Source organism: Athene cunicularia (assembly GCF_003259725.1).
Source record: "Athene cunicularia isolate RWA chromosome 21 unlocalized genomic scaffold, athCun1 chr21_part1, whole genome shotgun sequence".
In the NCBI taxonomy this organism is placed as follows: Eukaryota; Metazoa; Chordata; class Aves; order Strigiformes; family Strigidae; genus Athene; species Athene cunicularia.
Window position 1 is genome coordinate 689,374 of NW_020799127.1, and position 11,130 is coordinate 700,503.

General features: G+C 54.4%; 1 protein-coding gene across 1 annotated transcript; it reads left to right on the plus strand.

Moving 5' to 3' along the window:
• Positions 1-4,911: 4,911 nt before the first annotated feature.
• On the plus strand, positions 4,912-9,764 carry WNT4 (Wnt family member 4). The gene is made up of 4 exons (XM_026862698.1): positions 4,912-5,141; positions 8,269-8,400; positions 8,767-8,909; positions 9,126-9,764. The coding sequence occupies exons 1-4, from the start codon at positions 4,994-4,996 to the stop codon at positions 9,591-9,593; spliced, it is 891 nt and encodes a 296-aa protein (XP_026718499.1). The 5' UTR covers positions 4,912-4,993; the 3' UTR covers positions 9,594-9,764.
• Positions 9,765-11,130: the final 1,366 nt, after the last annotated feature.

Consider the following 11,130-nt stretch of genomic DNA (forward strand, 5'->3'; position numbering starts at 1 on the left):
TCAGCTGGATAAGAGCAACCTTGCCAGTTGCAGGTCCCCGGCAGATCCTGACAGGAATGTGCCCGGGCTGTCAGACCTGCTGAACCATGCCAAGGATGTGGGTGGTACCTACGAGCCTGGCCCTGTTGGCACAGGGAGAGTGGTACTCAGCCCAGCATGTGACACCACGAGAAAGCACAAGGGTTCTCTACCTCACCTAGAGCATCCTTTGACCTGCCAACCCTATGACATCTCCCCATGCCTTCTCTCTGCTTCAAGGGATAAGCAACAAGGAAAAGAGATCCCCTTCTCCACAGCTACAGGATGGCTCCTTGCGGTGCCTGGTCACTACCTCTGTCTGCATGCATCTGTCTTATCTTCATGCACTTTCGTTTTTTCTGCCCTAAACAAGCCTTTTTTTCTTTCTCAGAAGAAACCCGTCTGCACAAGGCAGTCTCAATCCTAAGCATGACCCTGAGTCACTGGCTGACCATACGTCCAGCCTCAAGAGGCACTGAGATGCGCCGCTGATCCAGGCTGGCTGTGTTCCTCCACAAGTAGGGAAGATGTTTGCAGAGTCTGCCTCTGAGAGGAGCGGAGCTGAAGCATCTTTGCAAATTTAGACTTGAACAAGCCTTTTGTGGCCTTGGCCAAGGAAGGTATCCCAGGCAGGTTGAGTGTTTGCTGAACAGGGTGAAGCTTCTGAGCTCATCTGACTTCTCAGCATCTCTAAGTGATCTATCAGTGATGCCTGGGTCTGACTGTTATCATCTTCAGAAAAAATAGTCCCAAAATGAGACAATACAAGGAGTTCTCACACTTGAAACTCATTTGTTTAAATAAAAGAAACACCAAAAACTTCTGCTTTTGCCAAGACATCTGCTACATGTTCCCTGACCCGCCTCTATTAAGAATTTGTCAATTACTCAAATTTCCACACCTTCCCATGGCAGGGAATCTCCTCCCCTCTCCTTCTGGCTCTATCTCCCAACCACTGAGGCTCTTCCAGTGTCTTCTTGTAATTCCACCAATTACTCTTCTTCCTGAAATTATTATAGTTATTTTTATTTAAGTAGAGCTTTCCCCTGACCCCCCTCCCTGCCTTTTCAAAGCTCCCTGGATTTGAGGTTTCCTTATTTGCCATCTTGCAGGGTGGATCAACTGCAGCTCCTTAAATTGCGGGGCTTCAGTTTTGATCTATGGATGGAAAAACGAGGAACGGCTTTCCCTTAGTTCTGTGTTAAATCAATGACTTTTTTTATTAAAAGGGAGCTTGTTCTGTGAGTGAGCTGCCTGGATAGAAAAGCAGGGAAAAAGAAACATAAATGCCATGATGAAGCAAGAAGACAAAACTTGAACAAATGGCTTGGGAGGCAGCTCACCCCTTGAAACTTTCTTTGCCCAATCTTGGAAAAGGAAGAAAATATGCCATTATTTCAGGTTTTTTCCACAAGTAGGGTTGTTCTGAGGCTGTATGTGACTTAAGTCATAATCTAGAGCTCTGTGCAACTGCACAGCAATGAAGATGTGATATTAGGATGCAGATTTGCACTGAGACCTTGCAGAGGTCAGGAACTGTTGGGATTCTTCCTGTTGTGCCTCTTGCTGTGTGTACAGATCGACAAAGGCTTTGTGGTTTTTACCACCTCAGTCCAGGAAAAGGAAGTTTGCAACAAGGTCCTCATTAACCTACAGTGCTAGAGCCAGGTTTCCATGGTGACCGTGGGATGCTGCAGAGGGGTTTGGTGCCTTGCTTGGTCTCCACAGCCCTGAGAAACACTCTGAGTTGTGGGGTGGAAGCATCTTTGAGTGCTGAGGGCAGAGCATGTTTCCCAGTTCTTATCTCGCCTTTCAGCAGGCCCAGAGAAGGGAAAGGGAGTGAGATGTTCCTGCCTGGTGCCCCTGAATAGAGTGTGGAGAGATGCCATGTGAAAGCATCAAAGCTGAGGTCCTTCAGCAAAGGTCCTTCCTTGCATCCTTGCATTCCTACTGGACCAGGGACCAGATGGGAGCCTCCCCCCCCAAACAAAAAAAAAACAAACGTTTTTGGAAAGCAGTGATGGTGCTCATGGGATGTAGGAGACTGGTAGCAAACAGGCTGTCTGGGGCTGCAGTGTTCTCGGCACAGTTTCCCCCATCCCCAGGGAGGGGCAGACGTGCACGTGCTGAGGAGGGATGATGGCGAACAGAGGACCTGCCGTGGGGGAGAGGCCAGAGCACTGTTCTGGATAGCTTCATCTTATTTGCCTGCCTTGCAAAACAAATTACCAGACCTGTTCTTGGAGAGTTGTAGCTATCTTTGAAGCATCCTGGGCCTTCATTTTAGCATCCCAAACAGCATTAAATGCTTGTTGGGGAGGCATCTTATCAGGCGCATCTACTTGGAAAGGCTTGAAAGGCTCTTGTCATGCTTTTCTGCATGTGTTCTTTGAATTTATAGCTCTGCATTGCCTGGAGAATCCCACCTAGCTGGGAAATATATTAGAAAAGGAGGTGATGCCCCCATCCTGGGCAGAGCTGATATTAATGGGACTGTTACACCTGCGGCAAAGCTCTCTCCTGCCAAGGTGCCTGCAGTTGGACTGGGCACTGACTCAACGGCAGGACCGGCTGTGCTGCTTTGCAGGAGCTGGTTCCCTGGTATGATAAATGCTGCTTAAGTTGCAAGAGTGGGGGGAAAGCCAAAGCAGCACAAAGGGTTAGTACTGGAGGCTGAATCTGGTTTCCTTGGCTTCCAGGCTCAAAGCTGATCAACCAACCCATGGTGTCTTGGGGTGAATCTCACTGCTCTGCTGTGTGTCAGCTTCCCCATGCCCAAACCAAAATGATGGCTGGAGCTGGAAGGGGACAGAGCTGTCACAATCACTCCAAGTTTGCTCAGCATCAAACATCCTCACAGTCCCCAGGGGTGGTTTGCTGCCTTCATCCTGGGTCAGCCAAGTGCAGCGAGATGCAGGAACATCAATTGCTGCACCCCGTGTCCGGGACCTCAGCGTGGGGACACTCACTGCATGGTGTGGGGGCCCGTCCTGGGTTTGTCCACGGTGGGATTTGTAAGACAGCCATGTGCATGGCTGGTCCTCTGCAAACAGGGCTGTGCCCTCAGAGGAGCAGAAAGCCTTGGGCAAAGATGCTTAGCTGGTATAAAGGCTAGGAAAAAACTTGGCTCTGAAACCACGGCAGACTGCCACTTCCCACTGTCCGAGAGGCATTGCATCAAGTGATCTCCACGCACAAGGAAAGCTGAATGCTTCTGACAGCTCGCCATGCAGACTCCCCACGGACGCTGCAAGCCAAGCCAGCTTTCTCACCATCTCCCACGGCCCCCCAGTTGTAAGCGTGAAACCGAGCTGGTGAATAATTCTGCTGATGCACAGAAGAGAAAATCCTGTTCTCTCCTCCTGGGGCAGACTGGCAGGGCTAATGGGAGGAAGAGGCTGTGACAACTTGATTTTGTGGCTGAAGTCAGCAGATCTGGTTCTTGGTACACATGGGAACAGGCAGGGAGCAGGAGTCACTTTTGCACAGTCACTTCTCGGAGGCGAGCAGTGCTTCAAAGGAAAAATCCTTAGCAGGATGTCGCAACTTGGGAGGAGGAGGAAAAAAACAAGCAAACAAAAAAACCCACAAGCTCTGTAGGGCTGGGAAATGCAGAGTCAAGGAATGAGGTTTCCAGAAAGCCTTTGCTTGGTACTCACATCTCTTGGTGCAGATGAGGTAGCAACGTGAGCTGACACTGGCAATTCCCGGGGACGTTAAAGCCCGGTGTGGTCAGCGGGTGAAAGCATGAGTTTTGCCTGTCCAGTGCAGGGGATACCCCTGCTCTGTGGCAGGACAGGGCTCCACCGGTGGCAGTGTCACTTAAACCGGGAGCCAGCAGCTGTGGGAAGGAAGGAGTCTCAACAAGCACATTCTGGCACGGGCACAGATAGAGGCTCTGAGATTATCCAACAGCCTGACCGAGCTGTGTGGGTCTATTTTAAAATCCTTCAGGGATTTTAAGCTGGGGCATGGGCAAACATGCAGGGCACGGTGGGTTACTGGGATGTGCAGGATGGACCATCGTGCCCGTGATGCCAAGAGCTTGCGGGGTGCTTTCTCCCCTTTACCCTAATGCTGACACTCAAGAGCAGCTCTGTAACTCTTTCTGCTGAGAATGGGGTGATGGAAAGCAGAGCGTGTGGTCACCTCCATGCTGGGCCAGTCTTTTCCAGGTCAGCAAAGACCTCACGGACATGTTCACAAGCCAAGCTGCTGAAGGAGGTGCCCAGCATCTGCGGTTTTGTCCACGGCAGGCTCCTGACTCTGTCTTCCCAACTTCAATTCCCTTGCTTGAATACCAAGTGACAGGAAACCTGGCAGCTGCCCGAGGCCCTCCTTGCCTACTGGGGGCCGGGGGAGCTAAAAGCAGGCTCCAGAAGGGAAGTGGTTTGGAGGGTGATGTTTGTCGGTGATGAGCACATAGCCATGCTGCAGGAGCAGTGTGGCAGCTGGAGCTGGCAGCCAAGTGCCTGTCCTGCTTGTTTTGGCTGACTTCAGAGACCTCTGGCTTTTCCTAGTAGCACTTGGATGTGCCGGTACTCAGGAGACCTGACCGGGCACATTCAGACAACACCGAAAATATCTTCCTTGCAGGCAATAGAGGCAAAGGGGAGCCAGCAGCTGGGCTCCCCAAGAGACAGGCAACCAGGCTGCAGAGGGATGGCTGTTCTGCTTGGGCTTGCTCTCTGCTGGCCAGAAACGCATCCTGCGGAGCCACCGCGGTGGCACATTTAAGGTGACCCCCCAGATGGGCACCAGCCTCTGCTGTGGAGGGGAGGAGAGAAGCTCTCCTCACTGTCTGCAGCGTGGGCTGTCCCAGCTGAACATGGGCTGGTGCTCCCCCACCCCTTGCCTCCTAACCAGTTGTGCTGGCTGTTGCGGCAGGTACCTGGCAAAGCTGTCTTCCGTGGGGAGCATCTCCGAGGAGGAGACCTGCGAGAAACTGAAGGGCCTGATCCAGCGCCAGGTGCAGATGTGCAAGAGGAACCTGGAGGTGATGGACTCAGTGCGGCGTGGGGCCCAGCTGGCCATCGAGGAGTGCCAGTACCAGTTCCGCAACCGCCGCTGGAACTGCTCCACGCTGGACACCCTGCCCGTCTTTGGCAAGGTGGTAACACAAGGTGAGCTGGGAGGACGTGTCCTTAGGGTGACGCTGCACGGGGGAATGGCTACAACAGCAGGCCGGTGGGCTGCAGGCGGGTTTTGTTTGCTGGCCCCTGAGCCAGTGGCTGGAGAGAGCAGGGAATGACCCAGTGCTGAATCTTGGGGCTGACGGGTCTTCCCTGGGCATGTCAGCAGGGCTCTTTGGACTGTATTGGGGGCAGCATATCCAGACCCTTGCAATTCCTCAGCTGCTGGGTGCTCCCTCTCCCGAACCTTTTTCACACCCAGCGGGTGCCCGCCGCATGGAGGCACCAGCCCAGGGCATCCTGAGAGCCTGGACCTTACAAGGACATGCCAAGTTCAAGCGGGGACCCTAAAGTCGCCCTGCTGTCTGATCTCTTCCCCGCCAAGCCCAGGAGCTTCACTCCACGAAGCCGTGGCTGCATGTATTCAGTCTCTTCTCCAGGCAGCACCAAAGCGGTGACCGCTGCCAGCCTGGCGTGCTGCTCTCGAGTGGAGCCATCTGTGGGCAAGACCTTGGGAGGACAGCCCTCTGCCGCCCGATGCGAGTAAAACACGCGGCAGCTGGACCCTCCAAGGACAGCATCATCACCCGCCACCACCCAGCTGCCAGCCTTCAGGGGCGATTTATGGCCAGGGCAGCCCCCAGCCCCTCTGATCCCAGCTGCAGGCAGGCGTCCCACAGCACAGGGCTGTGATCAAACCAAGCAAGGACCCAGAGCATCGGGGTGAGGAGACCGAGAGGAAAGCCCCTCTGCAAGCCTTGGAGACCACCGAAGCGGCCCTGCCTCCCCTCAGGTGCCACTGATGCACCCTCTCACTTCCCATCCCAGGACCCATAGACTGAAGCCTCCCCCCAGCCCCGGCTCCTTGTTTGACTTTCCTCCCCTCAACACAGGGGTGAAGATCTCTTCTTGTGAAGGTTCAGGGACTGGAAATACCAGAAATACCAGAAACTAAAAGTCGTCTCTTTTTAGGCAGCCACAGCACAAACCGACCAACATGATCCTACTATTAACCTCGATTAACTTGGAGACGGTTCAGTCCCCACGCTGGCTGGGTCCTCCCCAGCCACTGCTGCCTGGGCCAGATTACAGCTGGGCCACCAAAGTCTGGGCTGCGACCACCAAAGTAGCTGTCCTCTGTGCAGCTGGCAAGCTGGGGTGATGTCTGCTCACAAGCCATCCCCCTTCTTCTACCCCAAGCACGGGACTACCCCAAATGCCAACCCTCGCTCAGAGACAGAGGAGCCGTGTCCTCAACCAGCCTTGGAGGACGGTGGGGATTTGGGTGTTGCAAGAGCTGCTCCCTGGCCATGCTGCCCTGTGTCTTTCTGCCCAGAGATGTCCCGACTTCCCAAACAAGCTCTTCCTAACCGTGTGGCCCCACCTAAGGTAGACGCAAGAGCTGGGAAGGGGCTGCACCTTGGGGACCAGCATGGTTTTGCAAGGTGCTCTGGGAGCAGAGCGAGGTTTTGCAGGTTAGTCTGGGAGGTGCTGAGAGCTACAGGACCCTGTGTGAGAGGATGGCAAGGATCTGCAGCTGCAGGGGGTGTTCCTGGATGTGAAAAGCAGCCCAACTATTTTGGATGCAGGAGGGATTTCATGGCAGAGGTGCCCTGCAAACACCAGGCAAGATAGTCTCTCCATATAAGCTCTGGAGACCTCTCCCCACACTGGCAATACAACCTTTGTAGCTCCCTTCTTGCCAAGTTATAATTTGTCCATCCCATTCATGTTTTTAACCTTGTGGGGCAGTTCCCAGCTCCTTCACTATTGTGAGACAGAGCTCTTACTGCTGCCAGTGATCTCCCAGTGCTGAGGTGTCTCTGCTGAGACTGGTCCAGGCTTGGCACTAAACAAACAGCATCTGTGGGAGTGGGGAGGATGAGTGTCTTGCATGGGGTACCCTATCTCGGGAGGAAGACTGTCGTGATTTGAGCCCAGAGGGCAACTGAGCACCACACTGCCATTCACTTACCCCTTCCCAGGCAGGAATGGCAAGGAGAAAATAAAGCAAAAGGCTCAGGAACTAGGGAGGCTCACCCATTATGGTCTCGGGCAAAAGACAGATTTGTTAGGGGAAGAAAAAGAACATTAATTCACACTAACAACAACTACAGACAGAGCAGGACAGTGAGAAGGGTTACCACATCTTAAAAACACCTCCCCCCACCCCTGCCTTCTTCCCAGGCTCAGCTTTGTTCCCGATCTCGCTACCTCCTCCTCCCCAGCAGTGCAGGGGCAAGGAATGGGGGGTGCAGTCAGTCCCACCACTCCTTCTACCTCGGGGGGAGGTCTTCTTGCAGTCTCGCCTGCTCCAGCACCGTGTCCCTCTCATGGGACATGGTTCTCCACAACCTTCCTCCAGCATGAGTCCTTCCCACGGGATACAGCCATTCCCATGCTGCTCCAGCACGGGTCACCCCCATGTGTTTCAATCCGCCCAGCACTGAACTACAACAGCAGGGGCTGCTTCTCCCCTCAGAGTCCTGGCCTTCTTCAGGCACAGCCACCTGCTCCGCTGTGGGGTCCTGCCCAGGCTGCAGGTCAGGTCTGCTCCACTGCAGACCTCCATGGGTGGTGGGGCCCTGCCATCTCACCCCGGGATACAGGGGGGTCCAGCTCTGGCACCCCTCCCTCCCTCCCTCCTACTGACCTTGGTGTTCACACAGGTGTCCTTTCCTAACTTCTCACAACTCCCACTCCTCCTGCCAGGTTCCCCTCCTTAAATACGTTATCACAGAGCACAGCCACCATCACTAACTGGCCTGGCCTTGGCCAGAGGTGGGTCCGACTTGGAGCTGGGGGAGCTTCAAGAAGCTTCTCACAGGGGCCGCTGCTGTAGCCCCTTCTCCCACCACCAAAAACCCCACCACACAAACCCAGCACAAAGAGACAGAGCAATGGGCTTGACTCAATGGGTCTGCATAGCATGTTTTGCCAAGAGCCAGTTTTTCAAGGGGATTTATGTGCAACACCAGCATTAGGAGGGAAGAGGAGCAGAGACACACAAAACAGCCCACCAAGAGCCTTTGGCAACCTGGCTGCACCCCTCCAGAAAGCCCTCTCATGTGCATTGGACTTGCTGCCACGTTTCCCACCATCATTTGTGCTGTTGCAGGGACACGGGAAGCAGCATTCGTCTATGCCATCTCTTCGGCAGGGGTAGCCTTCGCAGTGACCCGAGCCTGCAGCAGCGGCGAGCTGGACAAGTGTGGATGTGACCGCACGGTGCAAGGGGGCAGCCCGCAGGGTGAGCATGCAAAATGGGGGCAACCAAGTGGGGATGCAAAATAGCCAAGCATAGAAATGCTCGATTTCTGAAGCCACCCAGAAAGGAGGAGAAAGTTTTTAAAAAAACGCACCTCCTGCTAGTCTGTTAGTCCACTTACATCCGTCAAAAAAGCACCTGGGAGCATTGCCATGGGGCAGAGAAAGCATCTTCTCCGTGTGTCCCCCAGAGCCATACTCCCCAGCTTCCCCAGTCCCCTAAGCAGCCCCACAAGTGGGCAGCAAGACAGAAGAGGGGCAAGGTCAGCTGTATTTTAGGAAGAGCAGGGCTGGACAGGATGAGAAAACAGCCTGGCTGCATCTGTCTCATCCATGCTCTCTGCCTTAGGCTTCCAGTGGTCGGGCTGCTCCGATAACATCGCCTACGGCGTGGCCTTCTCGCAGTCCTTCGTCGATGTCCGCGAGAGGAGCAAAGGGGCCTCTTCCAACAGAGCATTAATGAACCTCCACAACAACGAGGCAGGGAGGAAGGTAATGGTGAGGGGGAAAGCTGGTGGGGCTCTGCAGCATCCCAGCTGGGCTCTGCAGCCATTGCTTGAGCAATTCTGGCTTCATTTAATCCCTCAGCTCACGTGCATCAAGTGTTGCTTTCTGCACAACCCTTCCAGACCCCATACATTGCACCCTTCTTGCCGTGTTCAGCCCCAGCTGACCGTCCCACCTTGTTTCTTCTGTCTGTTCCTCTAGGCCATCCTGAACAACATGCGGGTGGAGTGCAAGTGTCACGGCGTGTCAGGCTCGTGCGAGTTCAAGACGTGCTGGAAAGCCATGCCCCCCTTCCGCAAAGTGGGCAACGTCCTGAAGGAGAAATTCGACGGTGCCACGGAGGTTGAGCAGAGCGAGATCGGATCCACCAAAGTGCTGGTGCCCAAAAACTCCCAGTTCAAGCCGCACACGGACGAGGACCTCGTCTACCTGGACTCCAGTCCCGACTTCTGTGACCATGACCTCAAGAACGGGGTTCTGGGCACCAGTGGGCGGCAGTGCAACAAGACCTCCAAGGCCATCGATGGCTGTGAGCTGATGTGCTGCGGCCGGGGCTTTCATACGGACGAAGTGGAGGTTGTGGAAAGATGCAGCTGCAAATTCCACTGGTGCTGCTCCGTCAAGTGCAAACCCTGTCATCGGGTGGTGGAAATCCATACGTGCCGGTGATGCATGGAGGGAAGCGCCCATCCCTCCCCTCTCTAACTGATCCTGCTTCTCCCTTGCCCCACGGCCAGGACTGAGGAAGTAACCCAGATGCTGCAGGGAGAGCGCAGCTCTTTACAGAGACAGACCCCCAGAGGAAAACAGATTTTAAAGAAAAAAAAATATTTAAAGTTTTAAAAAATTCATCATTGTTGGCTTTTTTTTCTTTGGTTTGGTTTGCTTGCTTTATTTATGGCTGCAGCCAGAGCCCCTCAGTGTCCTGTGCCAGCAGGGACATGTCTGCTCTCAGCAGCTGGCTGGGGACCTGCGTGATGCCTGCTCTCATCGGACAAGCTCCCGCTGACTCTGGAGCATTGCAAATGGGAGGTGTTTAAGCCACGGCTAGCATTAGGCACCCAGTATCTTCTATCACAGTTATTTTTATTTAAGGCATGTGCTGAGCATCCCAGAACACTGCTTGCCTGGCTGAGCCATGGGAGGGGATGGAGCGCAGCCAGCATCTGCAGGCAGGTGCATCGCAGAGGATGGGCAGATGGTGACGGGGTGGCACCTTCCCTGGGAGTTAAGCTCAATGCAGGGAGAGCCCAGCCAGGGTGATCAGTATGTGAGGGGGATGCGGGACATTCCTGCATCCCCTTGTTGTGGGATGCTCAGTGGCCTCCTGGGTGTTGGATGGATTTAGGAGCAGCTCCTGTGTCCACTCTGGTTTACAGAAGCTCCTCAGCAGCTTCAGGGCTGTCAGAGGACACAATGGTCCCACCATGCTCCCCTTCCCCTTGCCCTCTTCCCCCTACACTTCTCCAGCATCTTGTTCAACTGGAAACTGTGAAGAGGGTCCAGAGGGACCATGGTACCTGCAATCTAATGACTCTTAATGGAGCTGAGAACTGATGGGAGGAAATCCCAGGGGATTTCTTTTCCTCTGTCCCATAATTGTCCTTCACCAGCATCCCACAACCAGGTCTCCTCTTCTTCCTCCACATGCCTGTTCTCCTGAGGGCTCTAGGGACCATCACTGTCCTGAGAAAAGCAAAAAGTAGAAAGTGGAGCAATTGTCAGGAGTGGGGAAAAGATGCTGCTGGGGGGAAAGGCAATGCTCATGCTCTGCCGCTATCGCTGTCTTGCCCTCGGGAAGCATGAGAGGAGGGCTGAGCTGGAGGGCTGCTGCCGTCTGTGCCCCGACCACTGGGATTTAGCGCAGCAGGGCCCCAGCTGCCCCGTCTCGCTCCCCACAGGCTGGCCTGGAGCGATGCCATGAGGATAACACGCTGTCCTACCCGCTCCGGCTTCCCCTCTGCCTGGGATCGGGTTAGTGCAGAGTCCTTGCTGCCGGGCTGCAGGACGAAATATTTGGAGAACTAATAAGCAGAGGGGCACTGTGAGGGGAGGTGGAAAGCAAACCAGTTCCAATCTCCCTCACCCACTTGTCTGCAAGTTGAGAAGCAAAAGGGGAGCAGAGAAAAACCTCGAAATGACACCTCAAGCCAACAGGAACATCTGCCTGTGCTGCGGCGAGGATTCAGCATGGGGTGGCATTGCT